This window comes from Aethina tumida, chromosome 1 (genome assembly GCF_024364675.1).
Source record: "Aethina tumida isolate Nest 87 chromosome 1, icAetTumi1.1, whole genome shotgun sequence".
In the NCBI taxonomy this organism is placed as follows: Eukaryota; Metazoa; Arthropoda; class Insecta; order Coleoptera; family Nitidulidae; genus Aethina; species Aethina tumida.
Window position 1 is genome coordinate 39,648,199 of NC_065435.1, and position 27,164 is coordinate 39,675,362.

The following is a 27,164-nucleotide window of genomic DNA, read 5'->3' on the forward strand; positions in this document are numbered from 1 at the left end:
CCCATTGAACCAAATATATTTGTTTCCTATAGACTGTAAACTTTAAAAAATATCTCCATAGCAACAATGCAGCTACCCATTCTATTGTTCCGTATTCAATTCCTATATAGTGGAAAGTCCTTCTAACAAAGCCCCAGAGCCCTTATATAGGTATTTATAAACATTCCAATCAATGAAACCTTGAGCACATAAACTCGATTTCCACTCAAAAAACTAGAAAATGATTGAATTTGTTTTACTTTAACATTTAAACATTTAGAAAATCGCCGGCGCATTGGTGAATCTGTGTGAATCACAGATCACTTGTCGGCAACCCACCTGACACTCACTTGAAATCTCGCCCAAACATATACGTGAGTACTTAATCTGGTATGTAAATTTTAGGTATTAAAAGTAATTAAATTAATTTTATAATTAGATGATGGTTGGAATAATTGTAATTAAACAAATAACTTAAAAATACAGACTATATGTGAGAACTTTGTTGCATATGAACAACTCGCAAGGCGTAGTTTACGCACACATTATAACTTAATTCAATAGGTGCAATTATAGTTGCATACAACAAAACAGAAGCAATGGTGAGTTGTCAAAGTTGAGACATTGGAACTACGGTGTTCTTCAGTTCGGTTTTCATGGGGTGTGCTGTCGGTATTGATGTATGTTTCTGTGAAGGGTTGAGATTCTAGTAAGAACAAAGTGGTGCAAGTTCTCAATTTGATGTTGTCACGGTAAGTTACTGTTGTAATTACATTGTTACTGTCGCTAACAACTAACTAACCAGTTGAAAGTTAAACGTTTGACTAATGATTAAATCAATAAGTGGTGTTGAAAGAAAGGGTGGTTTTGTGCAACGTGAGTAAGTGACTCACAGATCCGGTTTTGTTCTCTGGTACACGAATTTTGTGATAACACACCTTGCCAGTCGCCGACTAAAGTCCACAATATCATCTCAACCTTTGTCAACTTTATTCGAATTGATAGATTTAGCAACGGAAAGTTTTTGCGTCCAGGGAAAATTGCCAATTGGATTCCGATATTAAAATTGTCTGACATGTCCGAACGTGATAATAAATTAATGCTTTGTGGCTACAGGAAGTAAATAATGTTTACTACAACATGCTAATTTTACATGGATGTCATTAATTTAATTAAAACCCGGGCTCGAGTTAATTGACATTGATTTTATACACTAGTTAACCTTATAAAGTGTTAATAACAGCGTGCAAAATATTCATCCAACAGCTGATCGTAAACAAAGGCGGTGATATTTAAATATTCTTTGTTTGTATGTTGTCTACCAACAATTAACATTTAAATTTCAAAGTAAAAGTTGCGCATGTATGGAATTATTTCATTTTTCTACACTTTGAACTATCAGATTATGTTAATGACTGCCATACACTAATTGAAATGCTTCAATCGAGTTCTGCAAAAAACGTCCTAGTTTTGTAATAGTCTAGTTCGTTGAACCAATAGAGAATGGACCATATCATTGCATAGTCTGTTCTAGTACTGCTATTTTGTAATTTAAAAGTTTATTGTTAAATTGACCAACCAAATGGGAAAATATTGTAATATGTACCTTGATTTGACCTCGATTAAATTAACAGCTGTTAAAAATTAGTTATGGACTGTTTTATGTCTTAAAACTACAAAATTCAACCTGAATCGAGATAGAAATTTGTTTGTATACAAGTGGAAAAAGGGAAAGTAGCGGTGTATCGTTAAATCTACCGTATCCGGACGTTGCGGATTATGTAGTTTATTCATAATTATGGCATTAATTGAATAAATTTTAGTCATACGGAAGCGCCATTTGTTTACATGATAAATAATCATATAAATAATGAAATTAACGGACATGAATATTTCTCTATTCCCCATTAATGACTAGTTATGCTTTTCAAATGAGTAAAATAATGGTGACTGTTGCGCTTTGTTTTAAACATGTAATTTGACACATTTGTCCCCGTTTTTAACGTATAATTTCGATACATTAAATATTGCTAAATTGCGATAATTTCCATAAATTATTTGATATTACGTACATAATTGCTTTAACCATCCTTAATAAAAATTAATTGGAATTAACTTATCTGAATTGGATTAAATAATCAATTTAAGTTGTTCACATTGAATTCACAAGAGAATTTTGTTTTTTGGGTGCTCAGCTTTAGTAAATACTAGAACAAGCTTGTGTTTTCAATAAATACACAAGGATGTTTGATAGTGTTAACGCTTTGTTTACGAATTTTCATTGGCCGAAATTAGAAGGTGTGCGGCCACGCATTTTAATGAAATTACGTTACAAATCTAATAATGGTCAAGGAAACCATCAGTTCGTCTAATTAATCGAGAATTTTTTATTTGGATGTAGTAAACAAGAATCAATCCGTTCACTCATTGGTCTATCCCGGAGGTGTGTTTACATTTTCAAGGTCCAAAAACAATTTTAATACGGCGACACGTGCGCTTATTTACTATGTGCTTATTTTTAATAATTTTTTGTTTTGCGAAAACAAATTTCAAGTGTTGTTGACCGCGAGCTACGCAAATATAATTTTGCACGTGGTGGTTCCATTTACACATGGGTACAGGGCGAAGTCTGTGCGAACGGTGTCATTTGGGCCGACATGGTGTCGTCGAATTGTTTAAATTTATGCGAAAACAGAGGTCGGATATTTGTTTATTCCGTATTGGCGGAATGTTGCCTTGAATAATAAATATTGTGAATTCAAATTTCATGATTATACATAAATGTATCAGGTGATATTTTAGTAATGTCATATTTGTTGTGTGCACCTTTGTAAATATTTTTATTGGGATTCGCTGATTATGGCTAAATTACTTGTGTATTTTCCACAAAAAGGTTACAAAATAAAAGAGATGAAAGTCTTTGAAAGTTCCTAAACGATCAAAGGACCCAATAAAACTGCAAAGTATACAGGACGATCGTAAAATAATATCGAAAGGTATTAAATTCGAAGAAAAAGTAAAATGTGATTAAATTTTGCCAAAAAGTTGACATGTGCCCAGTTATTCCAGTTTTTTAGAAAGGGCTAGTCCCATTTGTAAGTTACTTTATTCTCTATTCAATGATATTTTACTCATGTTACGAAAACTTGACGGATCGGCGGTCCGTTACTAATTTGCGCCATCTCGACGTCGGAGGGGTTGATCAGGGAGACCGCACAGAATCCGTGAGGGAGCCGGAGGGTAGAACGGACAGTACCGTACGCGTAATCCGAGAGAGGGCGGAGGTACCACCCACACAAGAGGGCGCGTTGGCGTGGGACGCGGACCGGGAGGGACGCGCCACTTTTACCCTGACCGTTGCTTTGTTCGATTGACACCCTGTTCACAAATAAACCCTTGTTGACTTGTATCATTTTATCATTTCAACAAACCCTCGTTTTAACACTCACTAAAATTGGGTGAGTAGTTACAAAGTTATGAGTGATTCATTTAATGCATCAGATAAACTTCCAAAAAAACCTATTCAGTGTTTATTATTAAAAAAATCGATACTCCTACAAAAAATATGTATAACACGTCAATATTTACACAACTGTACATCTGCATTACTGGTTGAGTTTTTAATTGGTATTAGTTATTGATTTTCTTATGACGTCAATGTTCTATAGTTTTTATCAAATTAACTCTGTTTGATTCAACTCAAATTAGAATACATACATTTTATTCCAAACAGGAATACATAGAGAATTATTAAAAACTAAATAAAACTCCCTGAATTTAAACTGAGAATGGTAGAAAAATGAATGTTTGTTCTCTTTTGTTGATTTCTGTAATGTTTTGCATGAAAATATTTAAACAATCGATTTATACATAATCATATTATTTGTTAAATATGTAGTTAAATGTGTTTTTTTATATCTTTGGTTACGTCTCTGTGAATATTGATTTTAGATATTATGCTACAATATAATATCAATTGAAAATAAGATTCGAATTTTGTAAAAATTGTGTAGTGTTTCTTTTCGAAATAAAAGTTATTGGTATTTGAAGTGGTAAAAGAGTAAACGAAATTATCAAAGATTATTTACTGTATTTACAACATTTTATCTATTCATAGGTGAAAAAATTAAAAATTGAAAAATAAATCAAGATGGAAAAGAAGAATTTTTCATAGAATTCAAAATTAAAATAATATTTAAATACTTTTTATCAGAAAAACAAAGTTAATGTCAGATTGATGTCTTATTTTGTTCTCTATGTAATCAATAAATGTATAACCATGTATATAAAAGTTATTGGTATTTGAAGTGGTAAAAGAATAAACGAAATTACCAAAGACTATTTACTGTTTAATTACTCCATAATGAAAATTTTATGGTGTTATCATAGAATACACCAAAAATCCTGTATAATATTTTGGAATACTATTAATGCCTCTTGATAGGTTTAACTTTTCTTAATTTAAACATTTTATTTATTCATAGGTGAAAAAATTAAAAATTAAAAAATAAATCGAGATGGAAAAGATGAATTATTCATAGAATTCAGAATTAAATTAATATTTAAATAATTTTATTTGAAAAACGAAGTTAATGTCAGATTGATGTCTTATTTAGTTCTGTATGTAATCAGTAAATGTATAACCCTGTACATAAAAGTTATTGGTATTTGAAGTGGTAAAATAATAAAGGAAATTATCAAAGACTATTTACTGTTTAAATATTCAATAATGAAAATTTTTTGGTGTTCCCATAGAAAATACCAAAAACTCTGTATAATATTTTGGAATACTATTAATGCCTCTTGATACGTTTAACTTTTCTTAATTTAAACATTTTATTTATTCATAGGTGAAAAAATTAAAAATTAAAAAATAAATCGAGATGGAAAAGATGAATTATTAATAGAATTCAGAATTAAATTAATATTTAAATAATTTTATTTGAAAAACGAAGTTAATGTCAGATTGATGTCTTATTTAGTTCTGTATGTAATCAGTAAATGTATAACCCTGTACATAAAAGTTATTGGTATTTGAAGTGGTAAAATAATAAAGGAAATTATCAAAGACTATTTACTGTTTAAATATTCAATAATGAAAATTTTTTGGTGTTCCCATAGAAAATACCAAAAACTCTGTATAATATTTTGGAATACTATTAATGCCTCTTGATAGGTTTAACTTAATTCAAACATTTTATTTATTCATAGGTGAAAAAATTAATAGTTAGTTTTAATGGAGATCTTGTTTTTGTATATCATGATGAGTTTTCTCAATTTTTGTCTGTAGAAAAAATATTACAGACACCTTAATCGATTGATGATGAAAACAGTCATTAGAATATTTCCGTGACATTGGCAGGAAGCAACTACGAAATTAAACTCAAATTTAATACAAGTGAAACGTTAGCTGGGGGTTTCCCGTGGCGATGCGACCGAACCCCGATTTTCGGGGTGAGAGCACGCAAACCGACACGGGCCGCACGCAAAAATTGGGTCAGCGAACGAGACCCCCGGCAAGTCCGTGGGACGGCATCGTACGACGCCGAACTGTTGAACTTGTGACGCGTATCGTCCGCACACCATTGGCCCGGGCCGGTGACGTGTTGTTATAAAGCGGTCGACGATTGGACGCGCCACACGTGTCCCCATCGAACGCACACACACACAAAAAAAAAAAAAATATAATAAAACAATAGCCGCGAAACGTCGATGCGAAAGTCGGCCACCGAGTGGCCAGTTTTGAAGGTGTGTCGGCGCATCGTCGTCTCCGAAATTTTTTACTCAAGGTCGAAAAATATGTTATTTCTAGGAAGCCCGGCTGATAAAAGGGGAGAATTGCGCGTCGTTTATTGATTAATTAATTAATCTTGTTATATAATTGTTTTTTATTGAATTTATAATGTACGTAAATAATGTAAAAGTGAGAGTGAGCGTTCGTAATTATTGTTAACAGCAATAAGTTCATACTTTTGCGTTTCATATATATTTTTTTCACTACATATGTTAAGTATAAGAAAAAAACACTAGGAAAAGGAAACATTAGACACTTCACATAATCTTATCATATTCATCATAAAGATGGTTGATAAACTTTAAAATATTATAATTTATAAATTATCATATACAATAAATTGGATAATTAAATTGAATATTTTATTTGGTTAAAAGAGTTTCCTGAGTGAATATTAACAGAAATGTTACTAAAAATATATTACCATCAGTACACATAGGAAAATGAGCGTTACTTTTACATTTATGGAAATGATTATATCAATCAAAAGGTTTTATAATATTATTCAATTTAATTATGATAAAACATAGATGGTATTCCATTGAAATTTGATTGATGTTTCAAGATGCTGAACATTAAATGTAAATAATGAACATTCTGTATAAAATTTGGGAATACTGAGAGAAGAGACCTTGATTAAAGTGTATGCCAAAAATGAACTTTGCAGCATCAAAATTGGTGATTTTACAGACATCAATCTGTCAAAATTTTTGGAAAAAAAATTAATGACTCAAAAACTATGTTTTGGTATGTGATCCTGTATAGTACTTTTATTTGCAATTACTTGTAGATTTTAAAAATCAAAATATACAGCGTGTTCCACTGAAAATATTATATATAATATTCATCAAAATTGGTAATTTTACAAACATCAATTTGTCAAAATTTTTGGAAAAAAATTATTAACTCAAAAACTATTGGGTTTTGGTATAACACCCTGTTAAGTATTTTTATTTGCAATTATTTGAAGATTTTATAAATCAAAATATATAGGGTGTTCTATTAAAAATAACAAAATTGATGTCAATAACAAACGAAATTTTGTTCAAAATAAATTACAAAAGTAGTTCTTATTGTTAAAAAATTTAAAAACAATACATTTTTTGTTCTGTGCAAATATATAACTTCTGAGACAAAAGACGTTGGTTAAAGTGTATGCCAAAAATGAACTTTGCTGCTTCAAAATTGGTGGTTCTATCAATCAATTATATCAATCTGTCAAAATTTTTGGAAAAAAATTAATGATTCAAAAAGTATTGGGTTTTGGTATGGGACCCTGTATAGTACTTTTATTTGCAATACTTGTAGAATTTAAAATTCAAAATATACAGGGTGTTTTATTGAAAATAACAAAATTGATGTCAATAATAGACGAAGTTTTGTTCAAAATAAATTAGAAAAGTAGTTATTATTGTTAAAAAAATTCAAAACAATACATTTTTTGTTCTGTACAAATACATAACTTCTGAGAGAATAGACCTTGGTTAATGTGTATGCCAAAAATGAACTTGGCAGCATCAAAATATGTGGTTTTACAGACATCAATCTGTCAAAATTTTTGGAAAAAATTAATAACTCAAAATCTATTGGGTTTTGGTATGGGACCTTGTATAGCACTTTTATTTGCAATTACTTGTAGAATTTAAAAATCCAATATATACAAAATTGGTGTTATAACAAACGAAATTTTGTTCAAAATAAATTGAAAAGTAGTTCTTATTGTTAAAAAAATTCAAAACAATAAATTTTTTATTCTGTACAAATACATAACATCTGAGAGAATAGACATTGATTAAAATGTATGTTAAAAATGAACTTTGTAGCATCAAAATTGGTGGTTTACAGACATCAATCTGTCAAAATTTTTGGAAAAAAATTAATAATTCAAAATCTATTGGGTTTTGGTATGGGACCTTGTATGGTCATTTGATTTGAAATTACTTGTAGAATTTAAAAATCTAAAATATACAAGGTGTTCTATTGAAAATAACAGCTGATGTCAACAATAAACGAAATTTTGTTCAAAATAAATTAAAAAAGTAGTTCTTATTGTTAAAAAATTTCAAATCAATACTTTTTTTGTTCTGCACAAACAATCAGTCGAAAATTTTACTTTTTGTTTAAAAGTGATATATATTGGTTTGAACTATGGTTTTGTTTAAGCCTTCTCAGAAGCAATACATCTTCTATGGGGATATTCTTGGTAGTCCATTGGATAGTCAATGAGTACGCCTTGACAGCGTCTGCTGTTTGACTTTCTCTACACTTACATAATCTTATGACTTTGAAGAATTCTTCCACATTTTTAACATTATTTTCTAATGCTACTTAAATTAGTTGCTTCTCAGTTAAATCAGTGACAAACTATGTTTTTCTCAAATCCCAAATGATTTTCAAGTTATTTTCTGGGTTTTCAAATCATTTTCAGTTATTAGTCTTTTGGTTTGGTCAGTTCAGGCCACATGTCCAAGTTTTTTTAATATATTTTTATGAAGCTTGTTGATGGCTCCAAGCCAAAGAGAATATTAAAGTGAGTATGTAATATTTAATCAGTCAGGAAAAATTCTTGTTTATACTGTTATTAGTATGTATTATTTTCAGACCTCAATTACCTCCCGGAGTACTAGAGAGTCCGGGCTAGCAGGTGACCGGAGTTGTACTGTATAATACAATGACACACAATTGATAAATAAATTGTCTGCCTAATCATCATGAGTCAAATAAATTCATGTTTATAGTGAATTTATATATTTTAAAACTTACTTCTGTTGTCAACTGTTATCAATAAAATAAATTGGCTGAATATAGAAAACTGAAAATTTAATTATTATTATTGTTATTATTATTTGAGCACCTTACCTATTTACATACTTATGTAAGTTAGCATCCCAAAATAAGTCGAATATGAATCTCTATTTCTGGTGCTGTTAAGATGGGGCACGCTTGCCAATTCGAAAAGCTCATATTTTAACCCAACAACAATTGTAATTAACTTGGATCGTAAACAGAACGCCCAGCAAAATTTTTATTTTGTTCGTTTTGAAATCTGTTTATGTGAAGTCGGAGATTGTATCTAGCAAATTAATGCTCGGAACGTTTCACACCTCCACAATCGTAAAACCGCACTTTTGCCAAACTGGTACGAAACACGTGCTCACTATTTTTATTCGGTTTGGAGAGTCTCCGAGTGTTTTGTTACCGCACGAAAACGTGAAAAATATGTAACATTAGAGCATTAGAAAAATTTTCATCGCGAACAATAAACAATGCGAATTGTTCGCTAATTGATTTAAACAATGTTTCTGTGCCGATTATTATTAAAACATTTTCACGGCGGATGAAAAAAAAAAAAAAAACGACAACTACGGTGAATTTCCAACGCAATTTATTAATTAATGGGTAAACAAATAATATATTCTGGTACAAGTGAAGTTAATTAGCAATGCAAAAATATCGGTTAAGTCAAATAGTATGTTCCACGAAATTAATGAATATGTGCTGTTCGAACACACTCGAATCGTATTAACTGCGTTTGTTCAATATCTAAAAATATAACGCACAGTTCAGATCATGTTTGATCGACAATTATTGGACAATAGAGTATGTGCATACAGCCAAGTCTGTAACTGTTTATTAAAAATAATAATTTGCACCATTGAATTACATCAACATGTTTGTCAATTTTTCATCTATTTACATTACAAACTAGACTTTATCTTAGATGGTGTGGGAACATTGTTACTGATAATTTCGTGTTCTCGGAAATTAATGGACATCAGTGTGATTCACTACTGCAATTTTTTTTATTGTAATTGGATTTTAATGAGTATTGTATCAGAAAGTAGACAATAAAAAATTCTGTGCATGTCATAAAAATTATTTTCTGTGTGTCATTTTTAATTCCGTCATTGTGCTTTATCAGTATGATTATAAATTTTGATTATGCTTAAAATAACTAAATTTAAAATTATCGTTTTATACTTTTTTATATATTAAATGGACTGTTTATAAATGAAACTGGGTATAAATGAAATGAGGACAACAAAATTAGGCATTTGATAGTTATCAATTCTTGAAGCTGGAAGAATATTTAAACAAGACTTAACCCAAGAATAATTTTCATGACTTTATGTCTACATGTCCCATAAAAAATTGAGTGTTCAGAGCGTTAAATAGAAATTTCTACCTCATCCACCATGTTGATTGGAAACGAACGGTCTGGAGTAATAAAATCAAGTTTAATCTGGTTAGTAGTGATGGGTTTTTTTATGTAAGGCGACTTATTCATGAAAAGTTTAACCCTAAGTTTACCATAAACACGGCAAAAGGTCGGTAATGATATGGGGCTGCTGTTCTGGATTTGGAATGGGTCCTCTCCTTTGAATAGATGGTATCATGGATCGTTTTATGTATAAAGAAATATTGAGGAACAACATTCAGATAAAAATATACCACTAAAACTTTATTTTCAACAAGATAATGACCCTAAGCAGATTTCAAAATATTTGAAGCAGTGGCTTTTAAGGCAACAAATTAATGTTATGAATAGGCCATCTCAATTTCCCGATCTAAACATCATTGAAATCTTTTGGGAGACTGTGAACAACATTATTGAATTTTATTTTCTTCCAATAGTGTAGTGCAGATATTTCTTTATATGGCTATTATTTATTTTCATCACAGTCCAATATTTTGACAAACTGAGGTTGATCTTTCCTCTAGTTCCGTAAATCCAGAATTGTTTCTTGTATAATGAATTTGATTGCACAACTTCGACAAAAAAAGTATAATTATGATGGTGAATTTTGTTGAATAAAGGTTCATAAATTAACATCATTAAAAGTATGACACACATAAACTTCTTTAGTATTTACCTCTCGGGCTGTTACTGAAAATAAAATTATTAATAAAAATGTTATGAGGGCGTTTCCGCCTTAAATGTGCCAAACTGTGTATTAACATTTTTTCCAACGAGAAACTTTAGAACGTTCTTAATTTTTTTAATGTTAAATAAATGACTTGTATGTTTTGGCACACTTCCTTTAAAATCTTACACATCAAACAAAAACGGACTCATTAAAAATGGCCAGATGTCTACCTATAATTAAAACGGAATGAAATCATATTTACTTTTAGTTTTGAAATTTTTGAATGAATAGTTGCCATTTGTGCGTGGGGACACTTACTAATAATGTCAATAGACGTCCTTTGCAATGGAAAATTTCCAAAGTAAGTACTTTTATTTTGAGCACCGATCAATTAATATTAAACGGTTTTGCAAATTAGACCAGTTTTAAGAAAGTTGTTGGGAGCCGGTTACAGTTATTTCAATGAGTAATTGAATCGTTTGCACTATTAGATATTAGACAAATTGGCGAAACTTTCTCCTGGACGCTTTTTGTTTGTTAGACAGATGTTTTAGATACTTCACATTTGCCAGTCGCAAATTTGTTCAGCCAGTTAACTAACTGAGCTTCTGTTGTATTATATTATAGTCTTTGTTTAAGGAAGAGGTCGATTTAAAGAAATTAATTAAGTAAGATAGCCCCAAGTGCCAAAGAAAATTAATCGATAAGATTGCAAAAGCCAACAATTATTTAAATCGTTTAAATCTGTTGCTATGCGTTTATAGCATCTGTATCATTGTTTATTTAATACATTCGCGTATTAATTATTAGAGTTATCCGGGTTTCCGACAAAACCGTACATCCCAAGACTGGTTTATTTCGCAACGTCTCACGACTAGCAAAAGCAAACAAGGTAAGTTCGTAGTCCGTCGGATTGTTTGAACATTATGCTTTATTGCTTATGTTCAGTAATTTTCGCACGACGATCCAACAAATGTAGGAACATTTATGCTAAATGACTAATTTAAACGAGTTTGCAATTGCTTTGTATTTTTGTTCTACTTATTTACTATTAATTTGTAATTACTTGTCGAAAATAAGTCATTTAAATAACTTGTTAATAATTGCTTAAATGTGAGACTATTAAAAGTAATTTGCGAACAAATTGTTTGTAATTTTTTGTGGTTTTCAAATTATCAGTATTAAATTAAAAAATTAAAAATAATAATAGTATATTAATAGTACAATTTGTTGGATTAATAAGAAAATATTCAAGATTAACACACTATAGGCTTGTAGCAAAATAGTCCAAACTTTGTTGTTGAATGATAACAAAAAATAAGAGATAATTCTTTCAGTTCCATATGTAAACCAATAGAGTAAAATTATCTCACCCCGTTTTTAAAGTAAGTACATTCAAAAAGGTAAAAATTATCCGGTCCAATAATAATCAACAGTACTCGAGACGGGTATTTTTACCCGACCCGCTTATAGTGTGTTAATTATGGTTTTTATATGTTTTTTTTTGCGGATAGAGATTAGAAAAAAAAGAAATTTGAAAAAATAATCTCCAACTTTGTTTCATACAATATCTGCTTTTTACTTGTCTAATTACATCCTACTCTATATTTATTATATTATTATTAGTTTTCAATTAAGAATGATATTTAAAAGGTGGGTACAAATTATTGTTTTCCTTTTCAATAATCAATAAATTATAGTTTGAAATTTAAAAGATAAATTTCAACAAGATTTTATTTGTTTTTACTAGTCTAATTTGATATCTATTTGATCAATTGTTATTCATCATAAAGTGACAATTGAAAGGTAATTTGTACATATATTGTTTACGACAATCAAAAAATTAATTTAATTAATGTGTAATCAATTATAAAATGATATTTAAACGATTTTTTGTACACACATACACAATTTTGCTACGATAACTGAAAAATTAATATTACAATTTGAAATTTAAAAAATAAATTTCAAACTATTATATTTTTAATTCATATTTTTTTACTATTACAATTAGGTTCTAGTATATTTCATATATATCTTCTTAATAAATTAATCATTTATTATTATAACATTTATGTGTTTTTACTAGTCTAAGTGGAATACTACTTATTAAGTTACATAATCTTTTATAATCGATTAAAGTGTACATATTATCCTTCGATAACTAAAAAATTAATATTGTAATTGTTATTGTTTTGCTTACTAGTCCAATTAGGTTCTAGCATATTTATAGTTTTTTTATTAAGTTACTTAATCTTTTATAATCGATTTTAAAATGATGGTTAAAATATTTTTTGTAACCACATCATTTGAAAGTTTCTTACCAAAACTAAAAAATTAATATTGTAATTTGAAATTAAATAAAAATCAACTATTTTTAATTCAATATTTGCTTTTACTAATTTATTTATGTTCTAGTATATTTACAGCCTTTAAAAAATATATTCAAGCTATTTATATTTATCTTAATATTAACTTTACTAGTCTAAATAGACTCTAGTATATATATATATATATATATATATATATATATATATATTACTTTTTATTAAGTTACTTAATCATTTATTATTATTACATTTTTATCTGTTTTTTACTAGTTTAATTAGATTACTCCTTAACTTACTTAATTGTTTATTATTGATGATAAAGTGATATTCCAAAGGCATTTTTACACACATTGTTTAAAACATTTCTACGATAATCAAAAAATTAATGGTAAAATTAGAAATTTAAAAGAAAAGTAGTAAAAAGTAAAATAAATTCCAACTATTTTTAATTCAATATTTATTTTTACTAGTATAACTAGATTCCAGTATATTTGTTGCCTTATAGTAAATTACTTTACGTTTATTATTAAATAGTAGAATGTCACCTGTTTTTTACCAGTTATAATAGATTACCTCTTATTAAGTTATTTAATCAATTATCACCAATTACAAAGTGACATTTGAGAGATAATTTGTACACACGTTTCCGACAAAACCGCACATCCCAAGACAGGTTTGTTTCGCAACCTCTTACGAATCGTAAAAGCAAACAAGGTGAGTTCGGAGACCGTGCGTCGCGATTCGGCATCTCGCACCGGCCGAACGCTCACTTATATTATTGGCAACTTACCGAATGGAAAAAAAATAACGACCTTCGCAAAATCCACCGAACATTGGTGGTATAAATAAAACGGGTTCAACGATGTGACACACATTCCGCAATTCGGGTCGATTTTGAGGAATTGCAGTGCTGTCGCTAAGAAAATAAAATAAAATAAAATAAAATAAAAAAAAAAAATGCGACCGACGCCTTGAGACGGACGCGTTATGCAATTTCGGCCTGTCGCTTTCACTTTTTGCCGTCGGTGCGCCGTTTTTGCGCGGTGCATCGAACTTATTTATCTGTTGCCGAGCGTGCGATTTTAATTGGTCCGTCGGTTTCATCTTCGTTTATTTTTTCCACGTCGTGGCTTTCCTTCAGTGAGTAAAATCAAGTACGAAAAGACGTGGTTTATTTTTGAGGTGGCATTTCTGTCGTCTTGTTGCTTTGCCGATTTGGTTTCTTTGTCGGTCGGTGCGGAACTGGAGGAACGAATTAGCGGAGTTTTTGCTGCGTCCGTGAATTTATGAAAGCTGCGACATATGTTTTCCGTATGTAAATGTCGGGTTCAAGTGATCAATGTTTTATCAATGTTTTTCCTTTGTTCGTGGTGGTACAAGAGATCTGGCTGACGCTTGACTCATGGCGTGCACTACATACGATGATAGTGCTTTGTTTTATTCATATCGTACATGCGACAAGACGAATCTGGTCAACGACCTCCCATGGTAACAATATTAGAAGAAAAATATACATAGATGTTAATGATAACGGCACGATCGTTACTTGTCATGATAAAGTGGAAGGTCGGTCTATTATTATATTATTTTCCATGAAACACTTCGATAATTTACTGATTGATTTCAAATATGCCCACAATAATTAATATTCTATAGATATATACAGTTGAATTTCAATTCGAATCATGACTTGCCAAGAAAAAGTTATCAAGTATAAGAATAAAGGAGGTTCTGTACACCTGGAAAAAAATATTTTTTCTTCCTATTTTACCAACTAAATATAAATTTAAGACATTTGATTATTTATCTTCAAAACATTTGCCATATTTTTTATTATAATCTACTTGATGGATCTCTTACAATAAGGTGGGGTTAAAAAGTTAAAATTGAAAAAGATAAAGTTCTGTAACTTCAATATGATTGGACAGAAGTCAATAAATTTAACATCAAAAGAGAGAGAGTTTTCTTTGATGTATCTTCTACAATTTATAACTTTTTTATATCAGCCGTTAGAAAGGCTAATATATGGTGACCACTATAAAGTTGATATAACTTTTCTTCTTTCATTTTAATATGTTTAAAGATTTTTTCAAAAAAGTTAAGCTCCAATTTGGCTTAACAGAAATTGATCAGCTTAACATCAAAACAAGAATAAATTTACAAACTTTGTGAACTTAATATTTTTGATGTCTTTCAAAGTCGCTTGAATGTTTTTTTAGATGAATAGTAGTTGTTCTACATAATCACTTAAATGCAGTAACTGATCACAGATAACCATCAAATTCTCCAAAAATTCGACTTATCGGATTATGTTCCAAAATAGTCAAATTAAAGTGATAATTAAAATATGTTTTGTGCACAAATTGTTTTTTACAACAACTAAAAAATTAATACTTTAATTTGAAATTTAGAAAATAAATTTTAATTATTTTTATTTCAATGTTTGTTTTTGCTAGCCCAATTAGATTCTAGTATATTTATATTCTTTTATTAAGTTAATTAATCATTTATTATTACAACATTTATATGTGTTTTTTACTGGTCTAATTAGAATACTTTTTACTAAGTTACTTAATCTTTTTTATAATCATTTATATAGTGATAATTAAAAGATTTTTTGTGCACGTATTGTTACAACTAAAAAATTAATATTTTAATTTGAAATTTAAAAAATAAAATTTAATTATTTTTAATTCAATATATTTCTTACTAGTCCTATTAGGTTCTAATATGTTTATAGTTTTTTACTGGTGGTACTTATACTTTTATAATCTTAATATTTTATAATCGTTGGTTGTGATGGTTAAATATTTTTTGTACACACATCATTTGAAAGTTTCTTACAGTAACTGAAAATTAATATTATAATTTCAAATTAAAAAAAAAAAACTATTTTTAATTCAATATTTGCTTTTTCTAATTCACAATTAGGTTCTAGTATATTTACAGCTTTTTTATTAAGTTTCAACAAAGTCATTTATTGTTGTAACATTGAATGAGTTTTTTTATTAGTTCTAGTAGAATTATAATGAACTTTTTACCGACACGGACGTAATCTTTGTTATTTGAAATGAAACACTTGTTTTTTTTTTATTATTTTTCATTATGCAGGGTGATTCACCTATTTTTATTTCATTAAAAGTTTATGGAGAACGTAAAAATAAATTTTTATGGAAATTATAACTTGATTTGAAATACTTTTCTAATTTGTTTTGAACAAAATTTCTTTTTCGATTTCGACATTGGTAACATTAACTTTGACACTGTCAATGGAACACTCTGTATATTTTTAGATTTTTAAATTCTACATATAATAGTAAATAAAATGATTATACTATGTCCTAATAGTTTTTGAATTTTTCGCCAAAAATTTTGATAGATGGTAAAAAACCATTTTTCATAATCAAATAAGAAATTAATAATTCTTTCGATTGGTCTAGTTCGAGCCCCATATCTGGAGATTTGAGTGTGCTGTCTCCAAAAAACTTCTGAAGGATCTACACCTTAAAACACTCAGTATCATCTCTTAATTTACTTCGAAGTCATTTTATGTGTGACAACAAATTTTACTTTGAATGGCGGTCCTGTATTGATAAAAATTTATGCGTTGCATTGTTAATTATTTTTGGTTGATACCAGTGGATAATGAGAAAAACAAAACGGCCAAGTTTCGCACGTGCCAGAGTAGCGAAGTGTGGGCGGTTAAATATAGCGAACAATCAACCGTCTTAAACTTGAGCCTGTAGTTTTTTTTTTTAAAAATAAAATACCACTCGGATTATTTGTACCTTATTAAACGTTTGCAAATGTTCGGCAAATTCCACAAGATGATTCAAGGAATAGTTGATCACGGAACATTTTTGCAAAATGATAAATTTAAACGTGTTTACAATTGTTTTGTATTTTTGGTCCACCTTTATTAATTTGTGTTTGTCGAAAACAAACCGTTTAAATGTGCTTAAATGGGAGACTTCGAAATTAATTTATCAAGATAATTTAGTAATTAATGTTTTTATCTAATTTTTTTGGGAATGCAGTGTTATCTTTTATTAGGCACGTGTCGGTTTTTAAGTGATCTTTGTAAACAGAATTTGACGACAGAAAAAAGATCAAAAAATCTCTCAAATATTTTTAATATAATCAATTTGAAATGTAAAAAGAAATTTTTTTAATACAATAAACTCAACATAAATTTTTAATCAGAGTTTGTATCTGCTTCTTGCTAGTCTCATTATATTGATTCTAGTATATTTTTCATTTTTTATTAATCTGCTTAATTATTTACTTTATTTATTAAATAATTATTAAAAAGCAGTTTGTGTTTTTAGTATAATAAACTAAACTAAACAAAACTGAACATAAATTTTTAATTAGAGTTTGTATCTGCTTTTTGCTAGTCTCATTAGATCGATTCCAGTATATTTTTCATTTTTTATTAATTTATTTAATTATTTACTTTATTTATTATATAATGTTTAAAAAGCAATTTATGAAATGATAAAAGAAAACTTTTTAGTACAATAAACAAAACTAAGCAAAACTCAACATAAATATTTAATTAGTGTTTATATTTGTTTTTAATAAAACCTACTATATCTGTTACCTTTTATTAACTTAATAATTAATTAAAAGTTATTTTTGTACACAGTTTATTTTTTCATAAAATGTTCAAAGCAACTCAAAACCAAGATAATTTTAATTAGTGTTTGTCATTAGTTGTATTGTTTGTCATTAAGACCACACTGGATTACCCTATTAAGTACACAAAAAAATATATTTATAAAACATTCCTAATGTAATAATATTATATCACTTTAAATAAAAATGTTCACTTGTTTACATTGAAGTATTACGTATTTTGATGTAACAAGAAAACAAGCAGTGTTGAAACCGTTCAAAATAGCATTGAAAAAATAAAAAAACAATTAATGATAAGAATTTTTTTCTTGTACCTGCGCAAAGCCGATGCCGAACCGATTCAGTAACAATTTGTTGATTGCATGGTTACTTCCTTATCAGCTCGAACAACGTAAAATAAATTGAAGCCAATGTCAAGTTTATTATTAGTCCATCCCAGGCAGATCATAACAATAACATTAGCATGTGGATGACGCTGGTACTTTTATTGCGAGGGTAAACAATTAATTTGATTAGGGCTTATCAACGCATCTATATGTAAGATTGTTACGCAAAATGCGTCAGATGTTGTAAAAAGGCTGCGATTGTTTTATAAACATTTACCGCAATTGTAATCTCCACTATTTTGTAACACCAAAAATGTTGTGATGATTTATTTGTATAAGATAAAACGATGCCGATAATAGATGGACTATCACTGAAGAGGACGTTTAGTTTAATCACATATTTTATAACCGTATATGGTGCAATTAACTCTAATTACACTCCCCATTTCAAGAACTAATCATAAGTTTGTAGCGAAAACACATCTGTGGCAACCATAGGCAGTTCGTGTTTTTTTTGTTCTATGCATAATTCAAATTAAGTTTGCTTCGCTTAATTAAGTACGTACTAGTCGGTCGGTTTTGTACCATACATTAACAGCCCACTAGTTTTTGTAATGCAAATGTTGATCGTATTGTTTATTTTTTAATATTATCTTTTCTCAGTATTGTTCATTTTGGTTTTACGGACGCCAACTGCAATAACTGATAAAGTGTTACAAACATCCGTGTTTGTTATTTGTAGTTATCCTTTTTGGTTTGTGTCAATATGTTTAGATAAAAAGTCAATCATTTGATTATTTAAAAAAATATATGGTGATAAATATGTACAAAATTGTACAGGAAGAGGTTTTTGATATTTTTGTTGTCTATTGAAAGTAGGCACCAGATTTCGTCCATCAGATCTAATTTTTGAAATAGGCAGTACTTAACATTTTATTTTTTAACTGTCAGTTAAATAAATAACAACAAAAATACTTCACAAAAAGTGTATTGTTACATAAAAATATGTTTTCTTTCTAATTATCCTAAAGGAAATAAAAATAATGTATCATTCCAAAAACAATTGAACTCGTTGTCGAATTGGTTCTATATCTATTCAAACATCTATGTTTTCTAGAACTGTAACATCTTGTGGTGACAAAGTATTAAAGTTGGAAGCCTCCAGATCGATCTTGGGAAAGAGTTGTAGCCCGATGACCACCATGTCCTGGTCTTCTGGTGTAGTCACCAACCTCGTTAATTTCTTGGATCAGTGTAGATACTGATACCAAGATAATGTAAGTTCTTTTCCTTTAATCTGGATGTAGACTCCAACAGTCTCAGTTATGCTTTCGTGGTTCCCCCTAAAAACCTAATATACCAAACTTTAGGCACTGTCTCTTCCCCATGGTTCAATGTCAATTTTTAACACATATTACCTACCAAATATTGAGTTCAAGATTTATCCTGACCTTCTAAATTAATGTTGAAGTATATTAGAACAAAGTCAGAAATAGGTTTTCTATTTTCTTTTAAAATGTATTCTTTCGTCTCTTGTATAAGAAAAATATTATTTTAATTCAATGTTTTAGCACTAAGTAACCCAGGTAGTCTTCACAGAATAATAGTACAGCTTCTCTTACGAAGTCTCAGTAACCTACGAAGCTGGGTAAGGCAGAGTTAGGCAAAAGGACGTAACCTTAAAAGATACGATCTTAATTTTTTTATTTTTGCCTTTTATTGGAACTAAATTTATTTATTTTGTATCACAAAAACTAAAACTGATTAACTAAATTTGATGTTACTGAAATCAGTACATCAAAAATTTTCCTAAACCAGTTCTTTGTTTTGCGGGACCAAAAAAATAAACATCTAATTGGCCTAATTTATCTAACCTAATAATTAGTGATAAGGTATTATTGACAAGTGTCAAATAATTACATCAACTTTTCAAGCAAGTCCAGATCTTCCAGACCTCTGGTGAGTATCATAAAATATCCAAGTTGAATTGGTAATAGACGGTTGGTGCAATGAATCATGTGCGATGCACTAATCAGAACTGTAACTAAGTAAACAAAACTCTTCGATCCGAATTGATCTGCCGATTTGCTGCCAGAGTCGCAGTACATCTAACAAATAGCCAATTGTGATGCGTCAGCATCCACACAACAACACATCTGTGCATAATAGACGCGCTTAAGAATAACAAAAACTAATTTTTGTCCACAGATAATCAGCGCGGAGACGTTTGTGGGAAACGACAGATCGGACCGAGTAGCGTTTGCGCAGCACGTCACTTTCGCCGACATAAAACTGGCCGGCTCTCGTTTTCCGGACCCAATACAACGCCAGAACTCGATTTCGTCGTTGTAACGTGCGCACACAAACACACACACATACACACACACACACACCGCAAGCGATTCGCGCCGAACTTGAACCCGCAGCAGGACCTTGGAGCGACCGATCATCAGCAGGACGATCGACGCGTGAACCATGGGACAGTGAGACGGTGGTGCTGGTGCGGATCATCGATTTTCGAACAGTAATATTTGTCTGTGAGCCGTGACAAAAACGATCGGTACAAGATGAACGGGATGATGAAGATGTTCTCCAGCGTGAAGGACTTTTACAACGAGATCAACGGTGCCACGCTGACCGGTGCCATCGATGTGATCGTTGTGGAGCAGCCCGACGGAAGCTACAACTGTTCACCCTTCCATGTGCGCTTCGGGAAGCTGGGGGTGCTCAGGAGCAGGGAGAAAGTGGTGAGTCGAAGGTGTCTTCTAGTTGTTGGTGTTGTCATCATTTTTGAAGACCTCTACGGAGTGTTAAATGCCAAAACTCTGTACCATCTCTCTTGAGCTTCTACGTGCATCCTCATCATCTTAAGACATGAGTGCAAACAGTGCTGCGTTTCTAGTTTTGCTAGATCATAAACAAAGGATTTGACAACAAAGGGAGACAACAATGTGTAATTTGTCGTTAATTTTTTAATTGGTTTACGTGCGTAATTTGCCTTTGATTATGGAAGTTCATGTTTGCATCACGTGTTTTAAAACCATTGCCAAGAATGACTGTACCATATTTATTTTTATTCCGCAAAACTTTTATATAATGTACAGATATGCCGGTGTTTCTCATTATGTATAATCATGGACATTCATATCTCCACTTCTGTTAACAAACAACTAATAAATAGATAAGTATTATTTTTAAATGTTCCGGTAGGTTAAAGTATAAAATTATAAATTTTAATCAGCGATGGACAGAAAATTTTTCCATTAAATCCTGCACATCTAATTCAATTTGCAGGAGCGTGATAGTCGCACCAAGTCCATTTTTAGTTATCAGCAAAACGTTAATTATTTGCCATGACCTTTGTAACTATAAAACTAATTTACGGTGCACCTTCCATTTCTGATTGTCGTCGCAAATCGTAAAATAATAAAGCAATAAAAAAACCAATGTGAACTTTGTAATCGAATTCGACAATAGTTGTTTTCCTTTGAAGTCATGACATTTACATAAACTTCAAATAATCGAGTTTACAAGAGCCGACTTCAAGGCAATGTCCTGTGAATTTTCGGAATTAAACCAGACAGAACAAAGTTGAAGAGCTACTGAGTCATAAAAATGTAATTCACGGTCTCGGGTTATCAGATAACCTGATAAAAGATTCTCAGCACCATAGTGTCTGGAATTATGTTCAGGAACTAAATTATTGATAAGTTGTTTATTTAATTAATGCATTACAGGTTGACATTATCATAAATAAAGAGCCTCAGAATATACACATGAAATTGGGGGAAAGTGGCGAAGCCTTTTTCGTCGAGGAATTGGTCGACGAGAACGACATTCCAGAACATCTGGCTACGTCCCCAATTCCCGTTGAGTTTGAAGACATGCTAAAGCATCAAGTAGGTTCAATCGCACCATTCCGTTACACCTTACTAACAAACGTGTTAAAATTTAGGGCAGAAGAAGGAGCTTGGACTTGGAGAGCGGCGAGCTGCCTAATTTAGATAACCAAGTAAACGATTACTCCAAACGCAGATACACGGCGGACAACGAAAACGGAAAGACTAGAGAGAGAAACTTCATTCAAAGACAAATAGGCTTAGGGAACATAGAAACGTTGGAGAATTCAGCGGAGGAAATGACACATTCCATACATTCCGCCAAAATGAGCAGCGAGGACGTCAGCAAGAGCAACGATATATCCGAGACCATATTTAAAATGGACAGCTTGGATATGGAAGGCAGCAAATCGGAGGAGGTGACCAAGACACCCGTGCAGGGAACCCCCAACGAAACCAAGAGCAGCAAAAAGAAAAAGAAGAAGATGAGAAAGAAAAACGCCGCCCGAAAGTCCATAAACAACTCGAACACAAACTCGACCGCTGAACAGTCGGAGAAGATCAGCGACTCAAACACCAGTTCGTTGGACAGCAACTCCTCAGAACCAGAACTACAGTAAGCCACCACATTAACAATGAATGAATTTCTAGTCTTATTACTCGTGGTTTTTCTTACAGGAAGCTTGAGAAGGAAGAAAAAGAAATGATCGACTCATTGAAGATGATACCGGATTTCCATTTCTTCAGTGACACAGAAGTGACAAACAGCACCGCAAACGATTCCAGGTCGGGGTCTCCGACTCACGTCGAGTCCGTTCAATCGGATTCGGAAATAGAAGTGAAGAAGATGAAAGGTAAGTTTTATAAACCTTTGATGTGGCAGTCAAATTACATTTTCTTAGAAGATGTGCAGAGTTCCAAGAACTGGGAATGGGGCGGGTTCCCCAGCTTATCCGAAACCACTTCCCCGACAAGCGAGAATCCAACCAAAGAGGAACAAAAGTCGATGCTCAGCGGGATGTTTTCGTTCATGAAGCAGAAGCACAGCGCCCAGAACCAATTGATGGAAGGTGGACGGTATCTGTCGGAAATCACGAACAACATCGATCCCGAAGTTACAGAGATTTACTTCAACAAACGTGCTGGTAAAATTATTTTCAAAATTATGTTTGTTGTGATCATCCTCATCCAAAGGCAATGTCCTGCTGTAAGGTTAATTTTTTGGGGCACAGAAGGACATTGTACACATACATATTAAGTACTTTCAACTTAATTTTCCCTTGACCATGGATTTTATAGATACCATGCTTGCAAACCTATTCATTCACAATGCCCACACACCACACAATCACAATTAGTAGTTAGTGCTTGCGACATGTTATGTATTAAGTGTTGTTGTAATACCAAAATTCAGAGTCCGACATGGATTGTGAATCAGGAAACGGACCATCCCTGGCTCAAAGTCCAATCACCGCGGAAATGGGAAAGTCTCTGGACTCCGACTTCGATGAACAGAAATCGTAAGTGACATTGAATTAGCTTACCGACATTGGTTATTGAAAATCTTTCATTGCAGCACTCACATTTTCTCCCACGACATCTCATTGTCGCTGTGCGGCTGGGATCCAATGCCATCTGAGGAGAAGTTTCTCGAGCACACTGTCAAATTCAGTGACTTATGTAATAATCCCGTTCTTTTTGAAGACAACAATTTGGTGGTTAGAATTAAAGATAAATATTATTCGTGGAAAGTGGCAGCTCCAATTATCGCCACCATCATGGTGTACGGAAGACCTTTGTTGCAAGTACGTACAGTTGTGACTCTAATAAACATAAACACTAACATTTAATTAATTATAGTCCTCAGTGGATCATTTGGTGAGTCTTCATATGCCTTCTGCCCCAACTGGAGATAAAGGAATCAGTAAGCAAGAGTCCCAGGAGTCTACAAGATCTTGGTCGGCGTGGTGGAGGGGCCGAAAGACTACAAGAGAAACCACTTCTGTTACAGAACCTAGTGAGATTAAAACCACAACAGATGCCAAAGAAGAGAAGATAGTGGAGGAAGTTATCCAGGAAACAAGTACGTTGTTGTTAATCAAATGTTTTCTGTTTTACTTATTCAATAATTACAGTCACCGACAGCCCCACTGCTACAACTCCAAACAAACCAAAGGAAATACATATACCCATCGAGAAGGAAGACGAGGTTATAAATGTGAAGGAGTCACCAAGCAGTGACAAATTCAGAAAGACGTTGCGTCTCAGTTCCAAACAAATTGTAAGTAATTGTCCCAACAATACAAACCAAGCTAATAATATAATAATTGGCAGCACTCATTGAACCTCAAAGACGGCGTGAACGAGGTGGAATTCAGCGTAACAACAGCTTATCAAGGAACAACAAGATGCCAATGCCATTTGTACAAGTGGAAGTGGGACGACAAAATAGTCATTTCCGACATTGACGGCACCATAACAAGGTAACCCCAAACACACCCTTGCAATAACCCCCCTTGTAATCAATCGTAATCAATTCAGGTCAGACGTTTTGGGCCACATCCTGCCGATTGTCGGCAAAGACTGGGCGCAAACCGGAGTGGCTCAGCTCTTCAACAAGATCAAAGACAACGGATACAAGCTGTTGTACCTCAGCGCCCGGGCCATCGGACAGGCGCGCATCACCCGCGACTACTTGAGATCAATCAAACAGGGCGATCTTAACATGCCCGACGGACCCATTCTGTTGAACCCCACGTCCTTGATTGCGGCCTTCCATCGGGAGGTGATCGAAAAGAAGCCGGAACAATTCAAGATCTCCTGCATGAGCGACATCAAAGCTCTCTTCCCTCCAGACTCCAATCCGTTTTACGCCGGCTACGGTAACAGGATTAACGTGAGTTGTGTGTTTGTTTCGTTGATGAATCGGTTGTTCATTTCGTCGTGCATTTCAGGATGTTTGGGCGTACAGGGCCGTTGGTATTCCTATTGTTAGGATTTTCACTATTAATCCTAAGGGCGAATTGAAGCATGAGCTCACCCAAACCTTCCAATCTAGGTGAGTTTGAATTATATAAATTTAATAATAATTTGGTGCATGCTTCTCATTACATATTTAGATATTAGTATGTCGTCTTTTTCCTATAGTGCTCTTGTATTAGTATTTTTATTTCGTTTTTACAGTTATTCCGGCCAATCGCTGGTGGTTAACGATGTATTTCCCCCTATTCTCAGTAAAATTTGTGAATCAGATTCTGACGAAATCGAATCTGATTACAGTGATGATGATTCGGTTACGAGCTAAGCTCTGCTATTTATACACAAAGACAGAGAAACTGTGATATTTTTGGTATTATTATAGATTTTAAGTGTTTGTACAGTTTATCTTCTATGTGAATAAGTAGTGAATTTTTATTTATTTTATACATATGTGTTTTGTCATATCATATTATTCATTCATGCACAAAAATCATCCATACTAACACCATAAAACATGCTTGTTGTCATTGGGACTGCCTTACATCATTCATCATTACAAACAAAGATAAAATACATATGTTCTTACTAGTTAAGTATTAATTAATTGTATAAAATGATGAGGGGACATCCCGTATAAGGAGAAATTGCCTGCACCTTTCCTGCATCATGTGCGATTAAACGGTAAGCTTTGAAAACACAAAACAGTTTCAAATTTCAATTAAATAACAACGTTTTATTATGGGTTAAATAATACTTTTTAACGTAAACCAAAACTGTACAAAATCAGTTCAATTTTTTAATGCTTTTCTGCTTTCAGAATTGATTTTCTTGTAGAATTTTTGAATAGCTTGCATGATGTACACAGATATTGTGGACAGATATTTATGTTACACTAGACAAATGGGGTGTTTGAACACACAATGGTAAAGCACGGCCTTATAGAAGTTCCAAGCAATAAAAAGTAATTATTCATTAGCATGAATAAGCAAAAAACTCCAATTGTTTGGTTACAAACAGGTCATAGTTTCTCTAACATAAATTTTCTTGTTTGCAGTTACTCCAACATGAGTTATATAGTGGACCAGTTGTTCCCTGCAGTGCTCCAAGCCGCCGATGATTACTCCCAGTTTGTGTATTGGCGGGAGCCAATTTCTTCTATTGAAGATTTGCCACCAATAGTTTAATATTGTACCTATTATATATGCATTTACTATACAGTATTTAGCAACAAATGTCATTTAATCTCAGCTGATGCTTTCCATGTAATGCAATACTTATTGGTATGATGAGTAAATTCATGTTTTGAACCAGTTTTCAATGGGTTTATGAAGAAACATTAATAGTTCTACAAGATATTATGCAATAAGAAACATGTTTCTTTAGATATTCGTTGAAACAATGCTTAAACTTTTTTAATGTACGCCACTATGTCTCATATCGTAGAATCATTACTGCGTATTCATGCTATATGAAATTAATATGTGTATTTAAATTGAAAATTTATGTATTTTTATCATCAATTCGTTTACCACCACATCACTGTTTATGGTATGTTAATCTTTATTGTAAGAAATGGTAATACCATGTTAAAATAATATAATGTAATTAGTTTACAAGTAAACTTAATTTATTGTTTAGCTTCATAGATAAATGGTAATTTCTATAGACTGTCACAAGTGCTAGATTTTAGTGAATTAAATATTGTTGCTTATTTTTAAGTAACATTCCATTATAGTAAAAATTGATCTGTTATATTGATTTAATTTTTATTTTATTGGAATAGTTTAACCATTTAGAATTTTTAATTTGTAACAAAAGGCTGTTGGTAATGTGATATGTAAACTACCAATGGAAACATATTCCAAAAACAAAACTTTAGGTTTAGTATGTTTTTTCGTTTAGTAGGGTTTACTATTGTAATTTGTAAAGAAAGTCATAATAAGCCGTGCACTCTACATTTGTGATATTTGGTGATTACGATGGGACAATTTATTTTTTTTAACAACCTCTTGTTTTGTATTAATTTATTGCAATAAAATTGTGAGTAGAATGTCAAATGTACGTTTTAATCAAGAAAAATCACCAAAATAGATTTGAAATCGAAATTTCATTGAATCCTTGAAACCCAAATCCTTTATAATTCCCAAATATTTGCCCCAGAGATTCGTTTTCATACTCTTAACAGTTGGGCTGAAAAGTTCGTAGGCTAGCATAGAAAAAATCGTTTTTTTTTTTCTTGATAAGATTTGATTTTATTATTCGATATAGTTTCCTTCGAGAGCGTCCTTTCATATCGATACTTTTCAACTTTTCGATCCGTCGAATAAGGTGGATGGGGAAGCAATTGGAGCCTTAAATCGATGCTGCCTCTCAAAAATTAATGTTTTATGAGAGAACAAAAATTATGATGC

The 27,164-nt window shown here is 31.6% G+C and overlaps 1 protein-coding gene and 1 long non-coding RNA gene across 8 annotated transcripts; one reads left to right on the top strand and one right to left on the bottom strand.

The window, feature by feature from the left end:
• Positions 1–598: 598 nt before the first annotated feature.
• On the top strand, positions 599–26,810 carry LOC109609512 (phosphatidate phosphatase LPIN3). 6 transcript variants are annotated; one of them, XM_049963472.1, is made up of 15 exons: positions 599–731; positions 20,144–20,682; positions 21,673–21,834; positions 21,891–22,390; positions 22,453–22,628; positions 22,677–22,919; positions 23,189–23,294; positions 23,351–23,579; positions 23,635–23,857; positions 23,910–24,055; positions 24,109–24,257; positions 24,316–24,670; positions 24,729–24,832; positions 24,958–25,434; positions 25,808–25,947. In XM_049963472.1, the coding sequence occupies exons 2-14, from the start codon at positions 20,503–20,505 to the stop codon at positions 25,076–25,078; spliced, it is 2,694 nt and encodes an 897-aa protein (XP_049819429.1). In that variant the 5' UTR covers positions 599–731; positions 20,144–20,502; the 3' UTR covers positions 25,079–25,434; positions 25,808–25,947. The 6 variants fall into 6 exon arrangements, with proteins under 6 accessions (XP_049819429.1, XP_049819413.1, XP_049819420.1 ...); XM_049963456.1 differs by adding an exon at positions 25,571–25,714 and having other exon boundaries at positions 22,453–22,919; positions 25,808–25,925; XM_049963463.1 differs by lacking the exon at positions 24,958–25,434 and having other exon boundaries at positions 25,808–26,810.
• On the bottom strand, positions 18,951–20,129 carry LOC109609514 (uncharacterized). 2 transcript variants are annotated; one of them, XR_002192378.2, is made up of 3 exons: positions 19,856–20,129; positions 19,358–19,613; positions 18,951–19,286 (listed from the first exon to the last, which is right to left on the bottom strand). It is a non-coding gene; the product is annotated as an uncharacterized LOC109609514 (long non-coding RNA). The 2 variants fall into 2 exon arrangements; XR_002192377.2 differs by having other exon boundaries at positions 19,810–20,129.
• Positions 26,811–27,164: the final 354 nt, after the last annotated feature.